General features: G+C 36.2%; 1 protein-coding gene across 2 annotated transcripts in view; it reads left to right on the top strand.

Annotated features, from left to right (window-relative positions):
- Nucleotides 1-26,627, top strand: part of SELENOF (selenoprotein F) — a 45,614-nt gene extending 18,987 nt beyond the window's left edge. Inside the window, exons 3-5 of one of the 2 annotated variants that reach the window (XM_055402747.2) lie at nt 9,448-9,511; nt 23,287-23,336; nt 25,772-26,627. In XM_055402747.2, coding sequence (XP_055258722.2) covers nt 9,448-9,511; nt 23,287-23,336; nt 25,772-25,903 — 246 coding nt within the window. In that variant the 3' untranslated portion in view covers nt 25,904-26,627. The remainder of the gene's footprint in view (nt 1-9,447; nt 9,512-23,286; nt 23,337-25,771) is intronic. The other variant, XM_088835458.1, reaches the window with a different exon arrangement.
- The last annotated feature ends 793 nt before the right edge of the window (nt 26,628-27,420 follow it).

Raw genomic sequence — 27,420 nt, 5'->3', positions numbered from 1 at the left:
CTTCCTGACCTGCATACAGGTTTCTCAAGAGGCACATCAGGTGGTCTGGTATTCCCATCTCTTTCAGAATGTTCCACAGTTTATTGTGATCCACACAGTCAAAGGCTTTGGCATAGTCAATGAAGCAGAAATAGATGCTCTTCTGGAACTCTCTTGCTTTCTCCATGATCCAGCGGATGTTGGCAATTTGATCTCTGGTGCCTCTGCCTTTTCTAAAACCTGCTTGAATATCTTGGAGTTCACGGTTCACATATTGCTGAAGCCTGGCTTGGAGAATTTTGAGCATGACTTTACTAGCATGTGAGATGAGTGCAATTGTGTGGTAGTTTGACCTTTCTTTGGCATTCCCTTTCTTTGGGATTGAAATGAAGACTGACCTTTTCCAGTCCTGTGGCCACTGCTGAGTTTTCCAAATTTGCTGGCATATTGAGTGCAGCACTTTCACAGCATCATTTCTCAGGATTTGAAATAGCTCAATTGGAATTCCATCACCTCCACTAGCTTTGTTCGTCGTGATGCTCTCTAAGGCCCACTTGACTTCACATTCCAAGATGTCTGGCTCCAGGTGAGTGATCACGCCATCGTGATTATCTTTGTCCTGAAGATCTTTTTTGTACAGTTCTTCTGTGTATTCTTGCCACCTCTTCTTAATATCTTCTGCTTCTGTTAGGTCCATACCATTTCTGTCCTTTATCGAGCCCATCTTTGCATGAAATGTTCCCTTGGAATCTCTAATTTTCTTGAAGAGATCTCTTGTTTTTCCCATTCTGTTGTTTTCCTCTATTTCTTTGCATTGATCGCTGAGGAAGGCTTTCTTATCTCTCCGTGCTATTCTTTGGAACTCCGCATTCAGATGCTTATACCTTTCCTTTTCTCCTTTGCTTTTCGCTTCTCTTCTTTTCACAGCTATTTGTAAGGCCTCCTCTAACAGCCATTTTGCTTTTTTGCATTTCTTTTCCATGGGGATGGTCTTGGTCCCTGTCTCCTGTACAATGTCATGAACCTCCGTCCAGAGTTCATCAGGCACTCTATCTATCAGATCTAGTCCCTTAAATCTATTCCTCACTTCCACTGTATAATCATAAGGGATTGGATTTTGGTCATATCTGAATGATCTAGTGGTTTTCCCTACTTTCTTCAACATAAGTCTGAATTTGGCAATAAGGAGTTCATGATCTGAGCCACAGTCAGCTCCTGGTCTTGTTTTTGCTAACTATATACAGCTTCTCCATCTTTGGCTGCAAAGAATATAATCAATCTGATTTCAGTGTTGACCATCTGGTGATGTCCATGTGTAGAGTCTTCTCTTGTTTTGTTGGAAGAGGGTGTTTGCTATGACCAGTGCGTTCTCTTGACAAAACTCTATTAGCCTTTGCCCTGCTTCATTCCGTGCTCCAAGGCCAAATTTGCCTGTTACTCCAGGTGTTTCTTGACATCCTACTTTTGCATTCCAGTCCCCTATAATGAAAAGGGCATCATTTTTGGGTGTTAGTTCTAAAAGGTCTTGTAGGTCTTCATAGAACTGTTCAGCTTCAGCTTCTTCAGCGTTACTGGTTGGGGCATAGGCCTGGATTACTGTAATATTGAATGGTTTCCCTACTTTAGTTATTTGTTCATGTATAGTTGTAGCTTTTTGTTTCTAGCACTACAGGCACTTTAAAAAATATTAGAAAATATAGGAATGACTTTGATAAATAATGAATTAAAATTTAAAACATCAGCAGATCCCTGGACATAGTTTTAGTTGTAAACATTTTCTCTGAGAATTAACTGACTAAATTTTGCTAAAAAAAAAAAATGTCTTCTGCTTAATATATTTTTCCCCTCCAGATGTATGTGAAACGAGTAAAGTTGACTTTAAGAAATAACCTTTTTGTGTACTACGTTGCTTTACTCATGTCTGACTTTGTGTGACCCTATGGACTGTAGCCCACCATGTTCCTCTGTCCATGGGATTCTCCAGACAAGAATACTGGAGTGGGTTGCAATGCCCTTCTCTAGGGGATCTTCGCAACTCAAGGATTGAACTCACATCTCTTCCATCTCCTGCATTGGCAGGCAGGTTCTTTACCACTAGTGATGCAATTAATGTTTTAAGAGTGGGTCACATATACTTAAATATTATCATAATAGTTTTTTCATTTAAGATCTCTAAATATTATAATACTTAGAATTCATCATTTTATAGCCGTGCTTCCTTATTTTTAAACTCCTACCTTTTAATTAAGAGCATGCAGGCCTTCAGAGACTTCCCTGGTGGCTCAGACAGTAAAGAATCTGCCACCTGCAATGCAGGAGACCTGGGTTCCATCCCTGGGTCGGGAAGATCCCCTGGAAAAGGGAGTGGCAACCTACTCCTAGTATTTTTGCCTGGGGCATCCCCATGGATAGAGGAGCCTGGTGGGCTACAGTCTATGGGGTCACGAAGAGGTAGACAGGACTGAGCAACTAACAGTTTCACTTTCACTTTCTTTCAGGGCTTCACAAGACCAATAAAATAGTTGCTGCTCAGATCTGAATTCTGTTCAGCAGTCAAAGCTTTTCCTTTGGCTAACCTAACATTAACTCATTTTCATCACAGTGCTACTTTCAGAGTTTTTTTCAGTTTTTTTCTAAAGTTCTGCTTTAAATAAGAGGATTTCAAAAATAAAAATGTATGGCTGCAAATGATTCTTCCAACCAACCTAGACAGCATATTAAAAAGCAGAGACATTACTTTATCAACAAAGGTCCATCTAGTCAAGGCTATGGTTTTCCCAGTAGTCATGTATGGATGTGAGAGTTGGACTATAAAGAAAGCTGAGCGCCAAAGAATTGATGCTTTTGAACTGTGGTGTTGAAGAAGACTCTTGAGAGTCCCTTGGACTGCAAGAAGATCCAACCAGTCCATCCTAAAGGAGACCAGTCCTGGGTGTTCATTGGAAGGACTGATGTGGAAGCTGAAACTCCAATACTTTGGCCACCTGATGCGAAGAGCTAACTCATTTGAAAAGACCCTGATGCTGGGAAAGATTGAGGGTAGGAGCAGAAGGGGATGAGAGAGGATGAGATGGTTGGATGGCATCACCAACTCGATGGACATGAGTTTAGGTAAACTCCGGGAGTTGGTGATGGACAGGGAGGCCTGGTGTGCTGCGGTTCATGGGGTTGCAAAGAGTCAGACACGACTGAGTGACTGAACTGAACTGATGAGAAGAAAAACAGTATTGCAGAATTTATCTTGCTTTAGTCATTGGTACTCTTGCCTAGAAAATCCCATGGACAGAGGAGCCTGGTGGGCTGCAGTCCATGCGGTCGCTACGAGTCTGACATGACTGAGCGACTTCACTTTCACTTTTCACTTTCACACATTGGAGAAGGAAATGGCAACCCACTCCAGTGTTCTTGCCTGGAGAATCCCAGAGACAGGGGAGCCTGGTGGGCTGCCGTCTATGGGGTCACACAGAGTTGGACACGACTGAGGTGACTTAGCAGCAGCAGCAGTCATTGGTTACTTGGTTTACCTTTTAGAATTAATTTAGCTAGTCTCTTCGGAGAAGGCCATGGCACCCCACTCCAGTACTCTTGCCTGGAAAATCCCATGGATGGAGGAGCCTGGTAGGCTGCAGTCCATGGGGTCGCTAAGAGACAGGACCGAGCTACTGCACTTTCACTTTTCACTTTCATGCATTGGAGAAGGAAAAGGCAATCCACTCCAGTGTTCTTGCCTGGAGAACCCCAGGGACGGGGGAGCCTGGTGGGCTGCCATCTATGGGATCGCACAGAGTCGGACATGACTAAGTGACTTAGCAGTGGCAGCAGTCTCTTAAGCAAAAGTCTACTACTATTTGATTGTTTTGTAATTTTTGCCTCTTTAATAGTTGAGGCATCCCCAGCTGCACTTTACCGTCACTTGGATAACTTTAAAAGTAGTATATGTTAACTAAAAAACTGGTGCCTAGACCGTAACCCAACTATCCTGATTTACTTGAACTGGGGTGAGTTCCAGCCATCAGTAATTTTCAATATCTTAGATAATTCAAGTGAACAGTTGTACCGTAAGGCTTGAAAACACTGCTCTAAGGTCATTTGAATTTGAAAGCTTGAGAAATTTTGAAGTGGAGAGAAAATCTGAAGAAATTCTAGTAACAGGAACAATGAATAAAATCCTTGAACAGGCTATCAGGGCTTCTATGAAAATGGATACACACCTTACCCATAACCGATAGCGTGAAAGAAAATATTCACTGTTCTTACCTATTGAGCATCTAAAGAATCCAGGCTTTTTGCGTGTTTTGTGATTTTTTTTAAAAAATTTGTTTTAGCCACCCCGGAAGGAAGGGAATATTTCTTTTTGTTGTTGTTTTAAAGGTTTATTTTATTTTTTGGTCGTGCTGGACCTTCCTTGCTGCAAACAGAGGCTACTCTTCATTGTGGTACACAGGCTTCTCACTGCAGAGACTTCTCTCACTGTGGAGTACAGGCTCTAGGGCTCAGGGGCTTCAGTAGTTGTGTGCACAGGCCTAAGTTGCTCCGTGGCATGTGGATCTTCCTGAACCAGGGATTGAACCTGTGTCCTTTGCATTGCAAGCTGCTGCTACTGCATAGACTGTTAATTACTGGACCACCAGGGAAGCCCTGGACTGAAGCTCAGAGAGAATAATTTGCTGTCTGTAACTAGCAGAACTAGAACTAGACCCACATACACATTTGATTTTTTAACTTGAGCTCTTTTCACTATACTCTTAAAAGATACAGTGAGGCCTATTAAAAATTTCAATGGTTTAAGCATAAATCAATTCAAACAGGGTAACACCCAGCTGGAAGTGGTTAGAAACGCCCCACCAACAGGAATTAGGGATAGAACTTAGAGAAGATGTGGACACAAAGCAACACTATTTTTTGATTGGCTGTAGCTTAAGAAGCTACCTTATTTGGGAAAACCCAGTTGATGACTGGTAATCTTAGGTTCTATTTCTCAACTTTAAGGCATTTGTAGGCTTCGGTTTTGGCTTGGTTACATAAGTCACGCATGCCCTAGAACCACCTCCTTGTGATGTTCCCCTTGTTTAATTGAACAATACCATGCTGTATGAAAATTTGATACTTTGACTTAGTTTAAATAATTAGTTTCTCACTGTAATGTGTCTTCAGAGCCATTGATACCATCACCAACAAAAGTATTAAGTATTTAGTGTTGAGAAGTAGCAGAATATTTCTGACTTGAACAAGGTTTATAGATTTGTTGTAATGGTGGTGGTATGATGGTGGCAGTAAAAGTTAAATGTAATACTTTTTAAAAATTCTTTGGAAATTTTGCAAAACTCACATATGTTGCCTTAACTTACCTAGGAATCTAGCTATCTGGTAGTAAACAGCATAGACTGATCTTTTTGTGTTATAATTAATCTGATCCATTTTATAGCTACATAGTAAAACTTTATTTGTGGCAAAGTTATCACCACAAAGTAAAGATTTTGGCTGTTTTTTATATGAGAAACCTCATTATAGGCCCTAACTAAAATTTTGTAACAAGAGGTTGGTCAGGTAGGAAAGAAATGATAATATTTCAACAGTAAATAAATTACCAGGGAAGTCGTTCAACAATGAAGGGAGTACATTGTCTCAAAATATTAGAAAAATATATGAAATGTACAGAACTTAAATTGAGGAAGCTTATAAATAATAGTCTTGGTAATGCTCAAAATATATTTAAATTGCAAAAAATTATTCAACTGCAAAGCTGAAATTTATTTTAAGAATAATAAAAATCACTTATTTTTTAAATGAAAGGGAAATTGGAATATTCAAAAATCCTGTTACAAATAAGGTGAATTAGTTATAGAGCTGAAGTAGTTAGATATTTCCACTTCCCATTTGGAGGATGCTATCAGAAATTTAGGAAAACTGGCAATAAGAAGTAATATGGAAATAGGTATGGATGCCAAAAGGGAAAATGCAGTTTTGTGCATCGTTTTCATAAAGATGTCTGTATATTTCCATTTAAATTATTTGGGCCAGTGTAATATAATCCCTTGTACTGCAAGGAGATCCAACCAGTCCATTCTAAAGGAGATCAATCCTGGGTGTTCATTGGAAGGACTGATGCTAAAGCTGAAACTCCAATACTTTGGCCAACTCATGCGACGAGTTGACTCACTGGAAAAGACTCTGATGCTGGGAGGGATTGGGGGCGGGAGGAGAAGGGGCCGACAGAGAATGAGATGGCTGGATGGCATCACCGACTCGATGGACATGAGTTTGAATGAACTCCGGGAGTTGGTGATGGACAGGGAGGCCTGGCGTGCTGTGATTCATGGGGTCGCAAAGAGTCGGACACGACTGAGTGACTGAACTGAACTGAATATAATCCTAATGGAATAGTGCCTAGAGTTAGATTATCGGTGCAAATAAGGCTTCTCTCTGTTGGTAATATAAGCAAAATAAAAGCTTGCTATATAGAAGTTATATAACTTGCTTCTTTGATTTTTCTTCAACTGGTATTTTTCCACAAATGTTTGAAGGTCAGTTTTTATATGTTTATGATGTTACTTTAAAAAATAAAAATACTAAAGGTGAAATTCAAGGAAGTTTCAAATTTTAACTTTTTTTAATCTTTCATACTTCATACCCTTGATAAATTCTGAGTAGCATATATTTCCTTGTATATGACTGTATGTGTTGCCAAAAGATTCTTATGATTATAAGACATTGAAAATTTACCACAATTTGTAGTATTTATTCACCACGGAAAACATATTTTCCTATGAACACTGCAAATTCTTAAATAAAATGCCAAATATCACAAATTAATGCTTTAAGCATTTGAAATTTTCCTGGAGAAGAATCTCACATCTGAGCTTGTGTAGTCATTAAAAAAATACGTTTCTAATATTTTTCATTAATCAGTTCATGTTTTGTGGTGCAGAAAATGGGTTACAAGAGCGATAGGATCCTTCAGTCCTTTGGGACAACCAAATGGGATTGGTGAGCAGAGGCCCCCAGGCTAGTCATCTCCATATCTAAGCAGCAACTTCCTTTTACCCCAGTGCTCCAAACAGTTGCTACTGTTTTCACTGTGTAATGATGTGAAGAATTTAGGGAAACAATGGTATAGAGGAATGCCATCATATGAGGTAATGGAATCTCCACTTAGTGTTTCCAAGGGATCATAAACTTGGAAACAGAAGATAAATCTAATAACCAAATTTGTATATAGCCTTATTTTTTAAATTATGGTAAAGTGTGCATAGAATTAAGTATTTTAATGTTGTTAAGTGTTCAATTCAGTGACATCAGGTACATTCACGTTGTTGTCCAAGCTTCATCACCATCTATCACCAAAACTTTTTCATCTTCCCAACATGAAACATAGTTATTAAATAATAATTCCTCCATACCACCACCCACCAACCCCTGACAACCACCATTCTACTTGGTGTCTCTGAATTTGACTACTCAAAGTAGTGCAATCATATAGTATTTATTTATACCTTTGTGGCTGCCTCATCTTAGGATAATGCTTTCGATTTTCATCCCTGTTGTAGCATGTGTCATAATTTCCTTCCTTTGTATGTATATATACTGCATTTTGGTTAGCCATTCATCAGTAGACATTTAGGTTGCTTCTACCTTTTGGTTATTGTGAATAATAACACAGATAACTATTCCAGTTCCTGCTTTTAATTCTTTTGGGTATATACCTAGAAGTGAAATTGCTGGATAATATAATTCTATTTTTAATTTTTAAAGGAACCACCACTCTGTTTTCCGTAGTGGCTGTACCACTACATTCCCAACAGCAGTGCACAAGGATTCCATTTTCTCCACATCCTACTCAATCACTTGTTTTGCTTTTTTATAATAGCTTCTGAGTGTGAAGTGGTATTTTATTGTGGTTTTGATTTAATTTCTGTATTGGTTAGTGATGTTAGAATCTTTTTATGAGCTCATTGGTAATATGGTCTTATACTTTTAAAGATTTGCTGTGTGGGATTAGCTAACCAAGATGAACCAAATCTTATTTAAGAATCTTAGAGATCATCAGAGTTCTTAATCTGAAATCCATCCGTGTTTCAGACAGTCCATGAGTAGTGTGAATAAAAACAAATTCAATCAGCCTCCCAGTAGCTGCGCCCCTCAAAAACTTAAGAACTTTATTGATCCAACCCAGAATCACCAGAATGTTTTCTTAAATTCATTATGTTGGGAGGAGTTGGAATTAAGGTGATTTTTTTAAAATTTATGTTTTGTGCTTTTTTTAATGTCTGGAAAAAAATTCATAGTGCACATAATTTCTGTGCTATTTTAGAACTTGAAAAGTAAAATTCATCTTTAGCTCTTGGACCTACAACTAAAATTTTAAAAAAATAAAGACTAAAAGCTAAGAAGAAGTAAAATGGATGTAGTATGTTCTTATAATTGGCCTGTCTTCCCAGAGTCACAGCATTCCCATGTCACTACCAGAAGAATGGACAATGCTCTACAGCTACAAAAAAGTGATATTTACTATTGAATCCATTTCAGCTGAATTCACTGCAATAAAATCATTGCATTTGAGTTTTTTTATAATAAGCTTTTTAGTACAAAGAGAATATGTAGATAGAAAAGCAATGTTTACCATTGAATTCATTTCAGCTGAATTTCATTAAGGGAAATATTTGCATTTAAGTTCTTTATAATGAGATTTTACTGGTTTTCAGTAATATCTTTACATAGTACTCTAATTACTTTTTAAAGGTATTGGTTGGGGTTTTGTGTTATTAAATTTTAAAACATTGATCACTTAATTTTATTTTATTTTTTCTTTTTTTAAATTTATTTATTTTAATTGGAGGCTAATTACTTTACATTATTGTATTGGTTTTGCCATACATTGACATGAATCCACCCCAGGCGTACATGTGTTCCCCATCTTGAACCCCCCTCCCACCTCCGTCGCCATACCATCCCTCTGGTTCACCCCAGTGCACCAGCCCCCATCGAACCTGAACTGGCGATCGGTTCACATATGATAATATACATGTTTCAATGCCATTCTCCCAAATCATCCCACCCTCGCCCTCTCCCACCGAGTTAATTTTAAAAGCAACCAAAAGGAATTCTTATTAAATATTTTTGTTGAATAATGGATACACACCTGGATTCACGTTAGCATCCTTAAAAGAAAAACTGTAGGAAATCTTTAAAATTTTGTAAAAAACTTCCTAGGACAGCTTACCTATTCAAGTTCATTGTCAAGTCTTCATATCTTCTTTAGTCTTTTTGAATAAGTTTGCGTATGCTCCAAGAAGGGCTTGAATATCTCTACTGTTTAATACCCTTAGGCCTTCATTTTCTCTTCTAATATTTGTTTGATCTGTATATCTGCTTAACTAGAATGTTTGTACTATGAAATTTTATATTTATTTTATAGCTACATTTTAAAATTTATACCAGTTTTTTAAACTCCTGTTTTTTCTTTTGCAGCTGTATGCAGGAGCTATTCTTGAAGTCTGTGGATGAAAATTGGGGAGGTTCCCTCAAGTCCAAGGTATGTAAAATTAACTCTAGTATAAATTTCAGTTAATAACTTAAAAATCAACATTTCACAAAAATAATTTCATTAAATATTCCGAAGAATCAGAACTTTAAGGTTATACTGTCTAAAAAGTATATGAACTTTTTTCTCCATTTGTTTTCATGGGGAGTTTTATATAATAACTATTACTTTAAGCAAGCATAAAACATGAAATTTAGATTTAAATAAAGTACCTGATGAGATGCTTATTTTCTTAAGAGACTTTCCTTTACTGAGTACACGTTTTATGAGAGCCTTTCTTTTACCAGGTATAATTGTAATCTTTCTAAATAATATTTTCAGTATAACTGATTTATATAAAACTCAGAAGAAACAGTTGCATTAAGTGAAATTAGACTTGTACAAAATAAAAATAAGAAGAAAATTAAATAACATAGAACTTGAGGTATAGAAGAAAGGAAATCATACAAGTGTATCTTCACAGGAATTAAAGATAAGTATGTGAAAGGATAATTGTGAAAGTGTATTTTTTTGGTTGACAGCAAATAGTAATGGAGATTTGTATCTCCAAAAAGACTTGAACCTTTTCTATTCCATCCTTGCATGTCACTTGAAAATCAGGTTTATGAAGGTAATGAAGTTTTTTTTTAAAACTGAAATGCCTAAGTGCTATATTTGTATACCTCATTCTGTTTTTGTTTCTGCTGCCTTTCCTGTGGTTTCTTGACTTGTTTACTCAATGGCAAGAGAAATTTTGGGGTTTAGTATTTTGTAAAATTGCCCATGTTAACACATGCCCTTTATTGCTGGCCTAGAATTATTTATAATAAAATATTGCTCCTTTTGGCACAGAAATGTAATCAAACAGTTTGACTTGGGGACCAAGAGAGATGAGACCCAGAGCAGATGCACATCTAATTAAATACATTCTTTATTAGAACATATTCTGATATAGCACAGAATATAACAGCTTCTACTTGGGGAGAAAATTCCTTGCTCTTAGGATTAATTTTGCCTGAAACAAACTCAGAATTGTACCAGAGTTGTTTTAGCTTTTTTTATATCAGTTATCAGAATGATAAAGTGATCATTCTTATTCCTAAAATGTTTTGACATTTGCTTTTCAATTATATTAATTATTCATATTTATTGACTTGTCTTATTAATAATTTTTTGTGACTCAGATTTTCATGAGGTCAAGAGTAGCTTGAAGTTAGCGCTTCTATTTGTGATGTCAGGTTTTATCACGTCCATGATAATAATTTCTACAGCTGCTAGTTCAGTCTTTAAAAGATTGAGTGTAGTTTATTAATCTTTGGATTACAACTTAATTATATATATATTTCTTATGTATAGTTAAATTATCAAACTTGTGGGTATATGTAGTCATACTGTCTTTTCCTTTTGAAACATTAGATTTTTAATTCTGTGTATAAATATTTAATTAGTACAAACCTATTTAAATTAAAATGACTGTATAATTCTTTAATCCATAGCCATATTTAATATAATTATATTATCAATATTTTCTGAGCCCATGAGAAACTAGTACATTTTTTAAGTTAATTTAAATTAGGCATGTCGTGAAACAGAAGAAAAAAATAATGTTAAATTATTCTAGAAGAGAGAAGGATTAAAAATTTGAAATGTCTTATCCACATTAATTAACTCAGGTTTTGTGGGGGGAAAAGACGTCCCAAATCAGTTAAGTATTTTTCTTTCTTATGCACGAGTCTTACCATGATAAGGATGGGTCTGCAGTCTGTCTCTCTCCAAAAGAAAATGTAAATTTCCCCTAATTTTGTAGGTCTTAGCAAATATTTTCTCTGAAAGACCAGATAGTAATACTTTTCAGCTTTAAAGGCAACAGTATCTCCATTGCAGCTTTTGAACTTTGCTTTTGTAGTACAGAAGCAGCCATAGAAAATATTTAAATGAATACATATGGCTGTGTTCCAGTAAAACCTTATTTATAAAAGCAGGGAGGCCAGTGTGGCCTGTGGACTGTAGTTTGTCAGCCTCTGTATTAGAGTCATAAATCTTTGGATACAGAAAGGAATTTTATTCTATTTTTTTTTCAGAAAGGAATCTTAAAATAATGTACAACTGAGATAGCAAATAGATTTTCACTTCTTAAGTGATGCCTAGGATTATGATGCTACCTCGGAGTTTTACTGGAAGGAATATTGATTGATTAGCACTAGCTTCATCAATTTACTCGTTTATAAAATGGGTTAATAGGTGTTATAAAATCAGTTAATATCTACCTTATAGGACTGTTTTGAGAGTTGAGTAACAATGACTTTCTAGCATTTGACTCTCTCTTCCCTTCACTTGGGTGAACAGGTTTTTTTTATTCTCCAGTTTTGGCATCTCATCTACCACCCAAATTTCAAATATGGGGTCAGTCACAGTCTGTGTCCTTATTTTCTCGTTTTCTTACCTCTTAAACAGTGTCCCACTCCCTCAGTTTCTACTGCAGTGTTCACCTAGTGACTCCCAATTATGTCTTTAACTCAAACCTTTCTTTTGTTTATCACCACACTTCAGACTGTCAACTGACATTTCCACTTAGGTGGTCTCATAGTATCTTAAACCAACATACATATATGTCACCTGGGGATCTTGTTAAAATGCAGAGTATAAGTCTGTAAAGTGGGTTTGTATCCCGAGATTCTGCTTTTCTAACAGTTCTAATAGATTGTGGCCTACATTTTTAGTTGTTGTTCAGTTGCTCGGTTGTGTCCTACTTTTTGCACCCCAATGGATTGCAGGCTTCCCTGTCCATCACCATCTCCCAGAGCTTGCTCAAATTCATGTCCGTCGAGTCAGTGATTCCATCCAACCATCTTGTCCTCTGTCATCCCCTTCTCCTCCTGCCTTCAGTCTTGCCCAGCATCAGGGTTTTTTCTGATGAATTGGCTCTTCACATCAGGTGGCCAAAGTATTGGCGCTTCAGCATCAGCCCTTCTAATGAATATTCAGGATTGATTTCCTTTAGGATTGACTGGTTGGATCTCTTTGCAGTCCAAGGGACTCTCAAAAGTCTTCTCCAGCATCACAGATCAAAAGCATCAATTCTTCAGCATTCAGCCGTCTTTACAGTCTAACATCCTATACATGATCACTGGAAAAACCGTAGCTTTGACTAGACAGACCTTTGTCGGCAAAGTAATGTCTCCGCTTTTTAACACACCATCTAAATTTGTCATAGCTTTTCTTCCAAGGAGCAAGCATCTTTTAATTCTGTGGCCGCAGTCACCATATGCAGTGATTTTGGAGCCCAAGAAAATAAAGTCTCTCACTGTTTCCATTGTTTCCCCATCTATTTGCCATGAAGTGATGGGACTGAATGCCATGTTCTTTGTTTTATGAATGTTGAGTTTTAAGCCAGCCTTTTCATTCTTCTCTTTTACCTTCATCAAGAGGCTCTTTAGTTCCTCTTCGCTTTCTTCCAGAAGGGTGGTGTCATCTGCATATCTGAGGTTATTGATATTACTCCCGGCAATCTTGATTCCACTTTGTGCTTCATCCAACCCAGCATTTCACATGATGTACAACTGTTTGAATTTGTTTAAAATCCATATTTTGGAAGCCTTATTATCTTGGAGGCTGAAGTGGTCCAAAGGGGTTCCTGTGAGAAGGACTGCCTGATTGGTGGGTGCAGATACTGGGCTGACAATAGAACTGCTTTGTACTTTATAATTGAGGTCTAGAATGATCGATTTCTTAGAAATTTTGAGTTTATTTTCTTGTGCTTCCGTGTGGAGGAGACAGGGATCCTGACCTCAACAAGGAAAGATAGCTCCATTCAGTCCTGCCCACAGTTTGAAGGACACACACTTTAATTTCTTATTTTCATTTTCCCAGCCCCTGGTGGCCACTAATCTGCTTTCTATTGCAGTGGATTTTCTGACTCCAGATAAATGGAATCATAATATGAGGTCTTTTGTCACTGACTTCTTTCACTTAATGTGTTTTTAAGATTCATCATATTGTAGTGTATTTCAGAACTTAATTCCTTTTTATGGCTAAGTAATATTCCATTATGCAGTTACCTTGGGGCTTGCCTGGTGGCTCAGATGGTATAGAATCTGCTTGCAGTGGAGGAGAGCTGGATTCAACCCCTGGGTTGGGTAGATCCCCTGGAGAAGATGGCAACCCACTCCAGTATTCTTGCCTGGAGAACTCCATGGACAGATGAGCCTGGTGGGCTATAGTCCATGGGGTCACAAAGAGTTGGACACGACTGAGGTGCGACTAACACTGTACACTCTGCATATAAGTTAAAAAGCAGGGTGACAATATACAGCCTTGACATACTCCTTTCCCAATTTGGAACCAGTGTATTGTTCCATGTTCAGTTCTGTTGATTCTTGACCTACATGCAGGTTTTGCAGGAAGCAGGTAAGGTGGTCTGGTATTCCCATCTCTTGAGGAATTTTCCACAGTTTGTTGTGATCCACACAGTCAAAGGCTTTAGTCAATTAGCAGAAGTAGATGTTTTTCTAGAATTCCCTTTTTCTATAGTCCATTGGATGTTGGCAATTTGATCTCTGGTTCCTCTGCCTTTTCTAAATCCAGCTTGTACATCTGAAAGTTTGGTTCACCTACTGTTGAAGCCTCATTTGGAGAATTTTGAGCCTGCCTTTGCGAGCGTGTGAAATGAGTGCAATTGTGCGATAGTTTGAACAATCTTTGGCATTGACCTTCTTTGGGATTGGAATGAAAACTGACCTTTTGCAGTCCTGTGGTCACTGCTGAGTTTTCCATATTTGCTGGCATATTGAGTATAGCACTTTCACAGAATCATCTTTTAGTATTTGAAATAGCTCAGCTAGAATTCCATCACCTCCACTAGCTTTGTTCCTAGTGATGCTTCCTAAGGCCCACTTGACTTCATACTCCAAGATGTTTGGCATTAGGTGAGTGATCACACCATCGTGGTTATCTGGGTCGTTAAGATCTTTTTTCTGTGGCTCTTCTGTATATTCTTGCCACCTCTTCTTAACATCTTCTGCTTCTGTTAGATCCATACCATTTCTGTCCTTATTGTGCCCATCTTTGCATGAAATGTTCCCTTGGTATCTCTAATTTTCTTAAAGAGATCTCTAGTCTTTTCCACATTGTTTACTGAGGAAGGCTTTCTTATCGCTCCTTGCTATTCTTTGGAACTCTGCATTTAGATGGATATATCTTTCCTTTTCTCCTTTGCCTTTTGCTTCTCTTCTCAGCTATTTGTAAGGCCTCCTCAGACAGTCGTTTTGCCTTTTTATATTTTTAGTAGAGAGGCCTTAAACCCAGCACATTCAAAAATTAATCCTCTTTAAAACTACACTGTCTTCTTCACTATTTCCACAAATGGCAGTATCATCAAGCAAAAGTATTAGCATGAAACCCAAGACTCATGATTAATATTTCTTGCATACTTTATACCCAGCTAGTCACCAAGTTGTGTCTCTTCCTTCTTCTTAATAACCTTCATATCTTACTCCTTTGGCCTATTCTGTTATTTTAAACAGCACTTAGCATCTTTATCTGAAATAATTACTTACTTGTTATCTGGTCTACCTGTCTTTTCCCTTTTCTTACTTCTATTATCTCTCCTACACAAGTACCAAGAAGACCTTTTCCAGAAGACAGATTTGTTTATGTGAACCTCTTATTTAAAATTCTCTGTGGTTCCCCATCACATAAATGTCAAACTCAGCATCATATACAAGACATATCATGACATGGATTCTCTTTTATAGGTTTATGTCTCTAGTTTATGTGCAGAACTCTTGCAGTTGTCTGAACTCTGACCTGTAAGTCTTTGCACACACTGCATGTTGTTCCTGACGTATGCTTTTTGCCCATTCTTGTGATGAACCCCTATTCATTCAAAATTCAGTTCAAACATTATTTGGGGATTACTCTGCCTTGTGTTCCACAGCATTTCCCACATAATCTTTTAATGTATTTATTTTCTTTACTGGTCTTCTGCCTCTACCAGACTTTGTTGTTCAGTCCCTAAGTCATGTTTGACTCTTTGCCGCCCCCTGGACTGCAGCTCCTCTATCTTCCACTGTCTCCCAGAATTTGTTCAAATTCATGTCCATTGAGTCGATGATGTTATCTAGCCATCTCATCCTCTGCCGCCCTCTTCTCCTTTTGCCTTCAGTCTTTCCCAGCATCAGGAGCTGTCTAGTGAGTTGGCTATTCACATCAGGTGGCCAAAGTATTGGATTCTCAGCTTCAGCATCGGTCCTTCCAATGAATATTCAGGGTTGATTTCCTTTAGATTTGACTGGTTTGATCTCCTTGCAGTCCAAGGTACTCTCAAGAGTCTTCTCCAGCACCACAATTCAAAAGTATCCATTTTTCAACACTCAGCCTTCTTTATGGTCCAACTCTCACATCTGTACACAATTACTGGGAAAGCCATAGCTTTGACTATACGGACCTTTGTCAGCAAACTGATGTCTCTACATTTTATTACACTATTTTTGTCATAGCTTCCCTTCCAAGGATCAAGCATCTTTGGATTTCATGGCCTTAGTCACTGTCCACAGTGATTTTGGAGCCCAAGAAAATAAAAGCCATCACTGCTTCCATTTTTTTCCCCTTCTATTTGTCTTGAAATGACAGGACCAGATGCCATGATCTTCATTTTTTAATGCTGAATTTTAAGCCAGCTTTTCCGCTCTTCTGTTTCACCATCATCAAGAGGCTCTTTAGTTCCTCTTCACTTTCTGCCGTTAGAGTGGTATCATCTGCATATCTGAGGTTGTTGGTATTTCTCTAGGCAAAATATTTTGGTCTGGTATTCCCATCTCTTTAAGAATTTTTCAGTTTGTTGTGATCCACACAGTCAAAGGCTTTAAGCATAGTCAATGAAACAGAAAAAGAGGTTTTTCTGCAGGAACTCCTTAAAGCTCAATTTTTAAGTTTTTTATCACTAATATACTCCCAGTCATCCTAACACTGTACCTCATATTAAGAGAAATTCAGATATTTATTGAATGAATGAGCATAATTACTAAAGTTATCCAATTCAAGGGTGGTTCCATTTTTGACAAATGGAAATCTGGTTAAAAGCCTATGTTTATGTTGGTTATATACCTTTTATGAATATATAGTCTTCAGTAGTCCTTTTCTTTTTTATTTTGATCTGAAAAGTGATCATCTTTTTAGTTTGTCTTGTCTTCATTGTTGTACCTCCAGCCTTCTCAGATTCTTTTAATTATTTAAATTGCCATTCTCTGAATGTTTTTAAATGCTTTTAAGTTGTCTTGTTGGAAGGACCAAAATAAGTCATGATTTTACACTCCAGATAGTTTGTATAAATAGTAAATTTTCTTATTTTAGAAATATATGGATTCCCAGTAGTTTTCATTGAGCACGCTTGAGAATTCCGTTCTCTTGTTGTTGCTGGTGCTCTTCTCTTTGTATTATTGTTTCTGGATATGATATGACCTTTTTATGTAGAATATTACTGATTCCATGTAACTTTGTATGGCATTTCACAGATCTTAATTGTACCTGCTGTAAGCCTTTATTTATTAAATCTTTAAACCAATAGAGTACATTGAGTGACTGCTTCTAATGTGATCAAAGATACATCACTAGATCTAGCCAAGTATATTTTGCTTCTATATTTTCACTTGTTTATGATTTCAAAAATAATAGTTCAAACTTTTTTTTATTTCTAGACATATCCTTCCTATTACCCCTCATCCCCACTTACCCTCTTTTGGAAGAAAAATTTTTATTTTTTATACTCTTCATAGTTAACTTTGAAGAGCTTCTGAATTACAAGAGTCCTGACTTTCTAAGCAATGTATATAGCAAATATTTACCCTGACTTCGAGGCAGCTGCATAAATGCCGTGCTGATAAGAATCTTAATGACACTGAATCATTTTAACATGTTTTCTAATCATTTCTGTATATTTGATCACTTTAAATTGTTATTTACAAATCTGCCTTGGTAATTGACAAATAGTAAAATTTGGCATAAGAACATTTTCTTGAAATAGTGACTGAATTAATCTCTAGGAATCTTCAAGCTGATATCATTTAGTTATTTTTAGAACAGCAGAGGGCTTCCCTGGTGGTGCAGTAGTTAAGAATCAATGTGCAGTGCAGGGGACACCAGTTCAGTCCCTGGTCTGTGAAGATCCTACATGCTGCAGGGCCAACTAAGGCTGTGTGCCCCAACTACTGAGCCCAAGCACCAGCAACTACTGAGCCCACACACCACAACTACTGAGCCCACGCACCACAACTACTGATTGCACCTGAGAGCTTTTGCTCCACAACAAGAGTAGCCACCGCTATGAGAAACCCACACACCTCAGGTAGAGGGGAGCCCCTGCTCTCCACAGCTAGACAAAGCCTGCACACAGCAGCGAAAACCCAGTGCAGCCAAAAATAAATAAAAGAAAAAATATTTTAAAAAATAAAACAGCAGAAAGTAAAGTAGAAAAATAAGTTACTCTGGGATGTTTTTTGCAAGTCTCATATTCTCATATAGTCTATCCTAGTGCTGTGTGTATATAGTAAATATTCAAATGTCTTTTTAAAGTTTAGTTTACCGCCTCTAAAACGTGTTTTGCCACTACAGTATATTTAATGGATATTTCCTTCATTCAAAATTAGGAGCTTGTGTATTTATACATAGCAGAGAGAAGAGAAAAGAACAGATGAAAATAGTCATTATTTCACTCTCCATGAGTTATTAAGTGACTCATCTTAATATTTCTTTTAGATTTATTCGTCATTCCAGCCTGTTAAAAATCTTCTCAAAGACAAAGTTATAGCTTTTGTTATAAATATGAAAAAGTATTTAAGAGTAGTTCTTTTCTCTAGAGACATTTTTTTTGTAGTTGTGAACAAACTGTGTTAAATGATGCTTTGCACAGGTGTGTATTATAGCATTTGCCAAATGCTGTAATATCCCACAGGATATCATAAGCTCATTTTCATTTGGGGACTCAGGAGTATTTGGACAAATCTGAAAGGATGAAGGTAATAGAGAAGACATTCTAATAAGCCAGAATAGTAGAATCAATTTTATTTTGAACTGAATATAAATGGGGAAATTCAGGTGGGTTATCTAAATCTCTTCCAACAGTTCTGCAAAACCTTGAAAAGTAAAAGTATTTATTAATTTTTGTTTTGTTGTCATAGATGCACATATATAAAGATCTTCATAGTGAAACATGTCTATAGTTCTATTGCTAGTTGTTTCTTAGTTTAAAAAATTAGTTCTCAGGACTTCCCTGGTACTCCAGTGGCTAAGACTGCACTCCCAATTCAGGGGGCCCAGATTTGATTACTGGTGGGGAAACTAGATCCCACATGCCACAGCTAAGACCAAGTGCAGCCACTATAGTGCCTGTCACTATAAAATCTAATTGGAAACTAATGCAAATGATTATAGAATCTATATAGTGCAGCCACTATAGTGCCTGTCACTATAACTGAAAAATAAAAATCATATGATTATCTCAATAGATGAAGAGAAAGCCTTCGACAAAATTCAACATCCATTTATGATCAAAACCCTCCAGAAAGTGGGAATAGAAGGGACATACCTCAACATAATAAAAGCTATATATGACAAACCCACAGCAAACATTATCCTCAATGGTGAAAAACTGAAAGCATTTCCCCTAAAATCAGGAACAAGACAAGGGTGCCCACTCTTACCATTACTATTCAACATAGTTCTGGAAGTTTTGACCACAGCAATCAGAGCAGAAAAAGACATAAAAGGAATCCAAATTGGAAAAGAAGAAGTAAAACTTTCACTGTTCGCTGATGACATGATCCTCTACACAGAAAACCCTAAAGACTCTACCAGAAAACTACTAGAGCTAATCAATGAATACAGTAAAGTTGCAGGATATAAAATCAACACACAGAAATCCCTTGCATTCCTATACACTAATAATGAGAAAATAGAGAAATTAAGGAAACTATTCCATTCACTGTTGCAACAAAAAGAATTAAATACTAAGGAATATATATCTACCTAAAAAAGCAAAAGACTTGTACATAGAAAACTATAAAACACTGGTGAAAGTAATCAAAGAGGACACTAATAGATGGAGAAATATACCGTGTTCGTGGATTGGAAGATTAAATATTGTGAAAATGAGTATACTACCCAAAGTAATTTATACATTCAGTGGAATCCCTATCAAGCTACCAACGATATTTTTCACAGAACTAGAACAAATAATCTCACAATTTGTATGGAAATACAAAAAACCTCGAATAGCCAAAGCAATCTTGAGGAAGAAGAATGGAACTGGGGGAATCAACCTGCCGGACTTCAGGCTCTACTACAAAGCCACAGTCATCAAGACAGTATGGTGCTGGTATAAAGACAGAAATATAGATCAATGGAACAAAATAGAAAGCCCAGAGATAAATCCGCGCACCTATGGACACTTTATCTTTGACAAAGGAGGCAAGAATATAAAATGGAGAAAAGACAGTCTCTTTAACAAGTGGTGCTGGGAAAACTGGTCAGCCACTTGTAAAAGAATGAAACTAGAACACTTCCTAACACCATACACAAAAATAAACTCAAAATGGATTAAAGATCTAAATGTAAGACCAGAAACTATAAAACTCCTAGAGGAGAACATAGGCAAAACACTCTCCGACATAAATCACAGCAGGATCCTCCAAGACCCACCTCGCAGAATATTGGAAATAAAAGCAAAAATAAACAAATGGGACCTAATTAAAATCAAAAGCTTCTGCACAGCAAAGGAAACTATAAGCAAGGTGAAAAGACAGCCTTCAGAATGGGAGAAAATAATAGCAAATGAAACAACTGACAAAGAATTAATCTCCAAAATATTCAAGCAGCTCCTGCAGCTTAATTCCAGAAAAATAAACGACCCAATCAAAAAATGGGCCAAAGAACTAAACAGACATTTCTCCAAAGAAAACATAAAGATGGCTAACAAACACATGAAAAAATGCTCAACATCCCTCATAATCAGAGAAATGCAAATCAAAACCACAATGAGATACCATTTCACACCAGTCACTGCTATCCAAAAGTTACATGCAATAAATGCTGGAGAGGGTGTGGAGAAAAGGGAACCAACCCTCTTACACTGTTGGTGGGAATGCAAACTAGTACAGCCACTATGGAGAACAGTGTGGAGATTCCTCAAAAAACTGGAAGTAGATCTGCCATATGATCCAGCAATCGCACTCCTGGGCGTACACACCGAGGAAACCAGAATTGAAAGAAACACATGTACTCCAATGTTCATTGCAGCCCTGTTTATAATAGCCAAGACATGGAAGCAACCTAGATGTCCATCTGCAGAAGAATGGATAAGAAAGCTTTGATACATATACACAATGGAGTATTTTTCAGCCATCAAAAAGAATGCATTTGAATCAGTTCTAATGAGGTGGATGAAACTGGAGCCTATTATACAGAGTGAAGTAAGCCAGAAAGAAAAACACCAATACAGTATACTAACGCATATATATGGAATTTAGAAAAATGGTAACCTTAACCCTGTATACAAGACAGCAAAAGAGACATAGGTGTATAGAACAGTCTTTGGGACTCTGTGGGAGAGGGTGAAGGTGGGATGATTTGGGAGAATGGCATTGAAGCATGTATATTATCATATGTGAAACGAATCACCAGTCCAGGTTCGACGCATGATACAGGATGCTCGGGGCTTGTGCACGGGGATGACCTGGAGGGAGGATATGGGGAAGAGGGAGGTGGGAGGGGGGTTCAAGAAGGGGAACACATGTACACCCGGGGCGGATTCGTGTCAATGTATGGCAAAACCAACCAATATATTATTGTAAAGTAATTAGCCTCCAATAAAAAAAATTTAAAAATCTAATTGGAAACTAATGCAAATGATTATAGAACTGGTATTAAGAACTGTCTGGCATCTAAATGAAACATGTTACTTGTATTTTTTTTAATATATTGTAAAATTTTCTAACTTGGACAGTTAAGATATGATCGTTACTAAAAACTTGGTAAAATGTAGATCAATAGTAACCCAAAAAGGAAGCCATTTATTTAAAACTTCCCCAAACCCTGTGCTCCAGATATAGCTCCTATTAAAATAGTAGTTATTGTTTTGAACTATTAGGTGTATTCTGCTAAATATTTTTTATTTTCTCAATTAATTTTTTTAAAGACTTCTTTTAAATGCTTCCAAGCTTTTTCCATTGCAAATATATATTTACAGATAAATATATAAATACATTAATGTAAATATATTAAAACAATGTATCTGTCTTTTTTTAACAACCATGGAAAACAAACTGATCTATAAACCTTTATATGCATTTGTGTCTATATCACTAAATATAGATTAATACAATTTTTAAATGATTGGATGTGTATGAAACACACATACATGTGAGTGAGGTCCATGTTAATTTATTTAACCAATAGCCTTTTACACACTTAGATTATTTTCAGATCCAAACTTGGTTAGCAGGACCTTGTATCTGTGTTTGCCTTATATAGTGTCATTGTTTCCTCAGAATAAAGAAATTCTGAGAAAGGTATTTGCAAGTCTAAAGAGTCTGCACATTTTTAAGACATTGGTTCTTTTGCTAAAAGCCCTTCAGGAAGGATGTGTCCATTTCTATTTCTCCCACAGCTAACCCTCAGCAAAATGTTCTCTACCCTGTCTCTAACCTTAAATATTCTTTTTAATTTTTGCAACGCCAAATAAGGTTACCTCATTGTTTTGACAGTTCTTGGATTATTTTCTGAGGTTGAACATTTATTTCAAATGTTTAGTGACCACTTGTGTATTTGTATATTACATGTTCCTGTCCTTAGTTCATTCTAGTACCTAGTATTTTTTATTATTATTAATAGGAGCCCTCATATACTATCTTAATAATTTTTCCCAATTTGTCATTTTTAATTTTTTAACTTTGTTTCTAGTGGTGTTTCTATACTGTGTTTCCATTTTTATAGAGGCACATCTATAAATCATTTTCTTTAGAATCATGTGTAGGAAATTTTTATTTTATTTATCCAGGTTGTATGTGTTAAATGTCATGGTAATAATCCGAATCTTTTTTTAAAACACTTATCACAATTCAGATTATCAGTTATATGATTACTTGTTTAGCATCTTTCTTCCCCACCAGACTGTAAACTACATAAGAGCAGAAGTCCTGTCTGTTTTATATAACTTTATCTCTGCTGTCTGGTATACAACAGATATTCAGAATTATTTATTGCATAATACACACACATACTCCCAGACACATGCATACATAATCTCTCTTTTTCTCTCTCTCTGGCTTGATAGCTTTACCATATAAAAAATAGAGGTGTTTTTTATCTCTCCAGATTTCCTAATCTGTTTCTTTGTCTTATCCATTCTGATAAGTATCACATAGTATGTTAAATAACAGTTGAACAAATTCTCCCATATTTTACTTTTTATAAACTGCCCTATTCTCAAACATTTTCTCTTATATACTCTTACACTTTTATAGAGTTTTGTTGTCATTTTTTGTCAAGCCCTTAAAATCCTATTGTAATTTGCGATTTTTATTAACTTGAAATGACATCTTAAAATATTTAGTCTTTCCACTGAAGAATATGGGATGTCTTTCTACTTATAGGTGTTTTAACTTCCTTGGTTTTCCCAAATAGAAAAGAATCTAATTTTTTTTATTGTTGCATTTATTTCTCCTTTCTGTATTGATCTTTATAGTCACTTGTATCTGGAAGTGAACAATTTGAATCTATTTTTCTTTTCTTTTAAGCTTTTGTCAGGAGTGATAAACCCAAACTATTCAAAGGACTGCAAATCAAGGTAATGTAATTTTAATGTGATTCTTTTTTTCCAGCGTTTTTTTAAAGTAAAAAATTACTCATATTTTAAATTAACTTTATTTTTTAGAACAATTTTAAGTTGATAGGAAAATTGATTCTAGAGTTCTCATACACTCCCATCTCCCAGTTACCTTATTAACATCCTGCATTGATGTACATTTGCAGATGAACCAATATTAATACATTATTAACTGAATTTCATAGTTTGCATTAGGACTTATTCTTTGTACAGTTCTAGGAGTTTTACCAAATGCATAATGTCATATATCCACCATTACAGTATCATACAGAAGTTTCACTGTTCCCAAAACTCCCCAGTGCTCCACACCCCACCCCCTGCCAACCCCACCCCACCCCCTGCCAACCACTGACCTTTTAACTGTCTCTATAGTCTTGGCTCTTCCAGATTATCATATAGTTGGAATTATACAGTAGATAGTTTTTTCAGATTCAACTTGATATACATTTATATTTCCTTTGTGTCTTTTCTGTAGCTGGATAGCTCATTTCTTTCTAATGCTGAATAATATGAACAATATTCTGTTATATCATGGTTTGTTTTTCTGTTCACCTATGGAAGGGCATGGTGGTTGTTTCCAGTTTTTAGCAATTACAAGTAACAGTGCTGTGTACATTTTTATGTATACATAAGTTTATCTTATTTGGGTAATTGCCTAGAAGCACAATTACTGAATCATATAATAAGACTGTTGGGCGCTTCTTACAAAGCTAAACTGTTTTCCAAAGTAGCTATATCATGTTGCAGTCCCTTAATAATAGATGAGAGTTCCTGTTGATCCACATTCATCAACATTAGTTATTGTCAGTGTTTGAATTTTAGCCATTCTAATAATTGTGTTGTTATCTCATTTTCATTTGCATTTTCCTAGTTGAGCATCATTTCACATGCTTATTTGCCATCTGTATATCTTCTCTGGTGAATCTGAGATCTTTTGCTCACTGTTTAAAATTTTAATTACAATTTAAAAAATTTTTTAAGAAATTTCCCTGATGGTCCAGCACTTAAGACCCCTTGGGGACACAGGTTTCGTCTCTGGTCAGGGAACTGAGATCCCACATGCTGTGCAGTCAAAAATTTAAAAACTTAAAAGCAGTTAGGATGGTAAGTTAAATGTTAAGAGTATAGTTCGGGTGTTAAGTATATTCACGCTGTTGTGCAGCAAATCTAGAATTGTTTCATCTTGCAAAACTGAAACTCTATATCCATTAAAAACTAATTCCCCTCTCTCCTGCCTGCAGCCCATGGCAACCAACTTTGTTTCTGTGATTTTGACTGCTCTAGATACTTCATATGAGTGAAATCATATAGTATTTGTCCTTTCATGACTGGCTTATTTTAATTTAGCGTGATGTCTTTGAGGTTCATCCATGTTGTAGCATGTGACAGGATGCTTTCTCTGCATCTGTTGATACAGGATTTCTTGTTTAGCCTGTTGGTAATAATGGATTACATTAATTCATTTTCAAATATTGCACCAGCTTTATTTTGGAGCAAATCCAAATTGGTCATAGTATATGATTCTTTATACATTGTTGAGTTTGATTTAATGTTTGAATTATTTGCAGCTGTGTTCTATGTAGTTTCTAATTTTGTGACTAAATTAGTTTTTTTAATTTAAAAATGAAGTTTTTAAGCACAGTTTATGTAGATATCCTGATCCAAAAGATTTTAGTAGTAATGTTACTCCTTCATTAGCTTAGAGGGCCACAAATAGGTTGAGAATATACCCAATGCTAATAATCACATCAGAGCTTGTCTCCATCTCCCGCGTTCACAACCCTAGAAAACCTAGAAAGACTGAAGTACAATTGCTAAAAGAAGTTCTCAGAGCTCCCTTTATCATCACTGCTACATTCTGGTTATGTGGTCCTTCATTTAGCATTGGAGATTGATCGCTTAATGAATGGGATCATGTTTGTTATCCCATTTACCCAGAGTAAGAATTCCTCAGAGCCCTCTGGCAAAATATTGGACCCCGCTACTTAGCTAGGTCTGAAGTTTTAGGAATCCGACCAAATTATAAACTATTTACAACAAAATTAACTTTCTCTGGAAATCAAATGAAAGTCCAATGCAGAATTATCTGATAATTGGTAGGCACAATCTTTTTTAACATTGCTCTTAATTATCTTTCTCTTCATGTATGCAATAAATACTTGTTATATTCAAAAGTAAGCTTAAATCCCAAGTAAAACTGTCTTGATACCAGCAAGTGTTCTTCTTCAAAAGTAAAGTGTGGGTTTTTTTCCCCTATTTTTTAATGAAATCCCTAAAAGACTTTAAAAGCTTATTATTATTAAATTTAGTTAAGCTAGATTGAATTGGTTTGGATTTTGGTTGAAGCTTATAAAAGGCTCCTTCTAAGCAGAAAATTATATTCCTCTTTTTTGTAGTATGTTCGCGGTTCAGACCCTGTGCTAAAGCTTTTGGACGACAGTGGGAACATTGCTGAAGAACTAAGCATCCTCAAATGGAACACAGACAGTGTAGAAGAATTCCTGAGTGAAAAGTTGGAACGCATATAAATCTTAAATTTTGTCCTATCCTTCTGTTACCTTATCCAGTGAAATACTATAGCACCTAGAAAATAATAATTTAGTTTTGCTTTCTTCCATTGATCAGTCTTTTACTGTGAGGCATTAAACATCTAATTAAAAGTTCAAGCGGCAGCACAGCCCATGATAGGTAAGAAGTTAACCCTTTTTTATAAGTTTCCATCCTTCCTTTGTTGATACCACTAGTAACAGAATGCCTTGTAATAGCCTTGTGGTTAATTATGCAAATTGTAGTTTGTGATAATTGGTCAGTTTTATGAACAGAAGATTTTTAAATTAGGTGAATAGGGAGATGATTACTGTGCCTCATGTGCTGTGTGCTCTGTGAAAGTAACGACAAAAAACTTGAAAGCAAGTAAGACATACCAAGCCTCAACAGATTGCCTGTTCCCCAGATCCTCTCATATTTTTGTATCACCCAGCCTTCCTTTTAATAGAAATGTATAGTTTATAATGAATGCACTGCATAAAAACTTTATGGCTGCATTATTGTTAAACAGATTCAAGATCTACAGTAAGAGTGAAACATTCACACAAAGATTTGCATTAATGAAGACTACACAGAAAACCTTCCTGAGGATTTGTGTGGACCTGATGTTTAGCAAATTTTTGTGCTTTACATTCTTATGGAAAAGTCAATTTTAAAATGATCATTTGTAAGACCAAAATATAAATAAAAAGTTTCAAAAATCTATCTGAATTTGAAATCTATCATGTTTAAAAAATGACACATTTCTCAGTACATTTTTATTTTCATATAAACCTTTGTTTCCAGCCAAAAAACACTTAAAATGAACACATTTTCATTAATACCTTATTATATAAGGAATATCTCTTAAAATACTGCCTCTTTTTTTATGAGCTATTAAAAATGACTTTGCTTAGTCTTTTGTGTGATTGAAAGTGACTTCTTAAAAGATGGTTCACTAAGACCAGCATTCATCCAAATGACTTTAGGTCATTTACACCTCTTACTAAATTAAATTGGTCTTAAATCTTACTGTATTAACTCAATCTTAGAAAAAATTCTTAAACTATCTTAATGAAGGGTATTTGAAATTCTTTTAAAGACAGCTCTGCCAGGAAATGTTTGTAGAATATTTAACAGAGGTCAGTTGTTAATCTTTACTGGCATTTTGTGACATGTCATTTTAATGAAGACATTTTAAAAGCCAGCTGGAAAATGAAAAAATACTGTAAGTCCTGGCATACAAGCTGTGGTCTATTTTTGGTCATCCATAGTAATGGAGAGAGCCATCACTTTGATAGTACAAGGCCCTGAATAATATACTAATCCCTAATGGTGGTTATTGGGCTTCCCTGGTGGCTCAGTGATAAAGAATCTGTCCTCCAGTGCAGGAGACGGGAGTTCAATCCCTGGGTCGGGAAGATGCCCTGGGGAATGAAATAGCACCCCACTCCAGTATTGTAGCCTGGGAAATCCCATGGACAGAGGAGCCTGGTGGGCTTCTGTCCATGGGATCGCA

This window comes from Moschus berezovskii, chromosome 4 (assembly GCF_049115385.1).
Source record: "Moschus berezovskii isolate FMDL1 chromosome 4, NW_MosBer_1.0, whole genome shotgun sequence".
NCBI classification, from domain to species: domain Eukaryota; kingdom Metazoa; phylum Chordata; class Mammalia; order Artiodactyla; family Moschidae; genus Moschus; species Moschus berezovskii.
The sequence above is the reverse complement of the archived record's forward strand: the minus strand, read 5'-3'. Positions and strand labels throughout refer to the sequence as shown.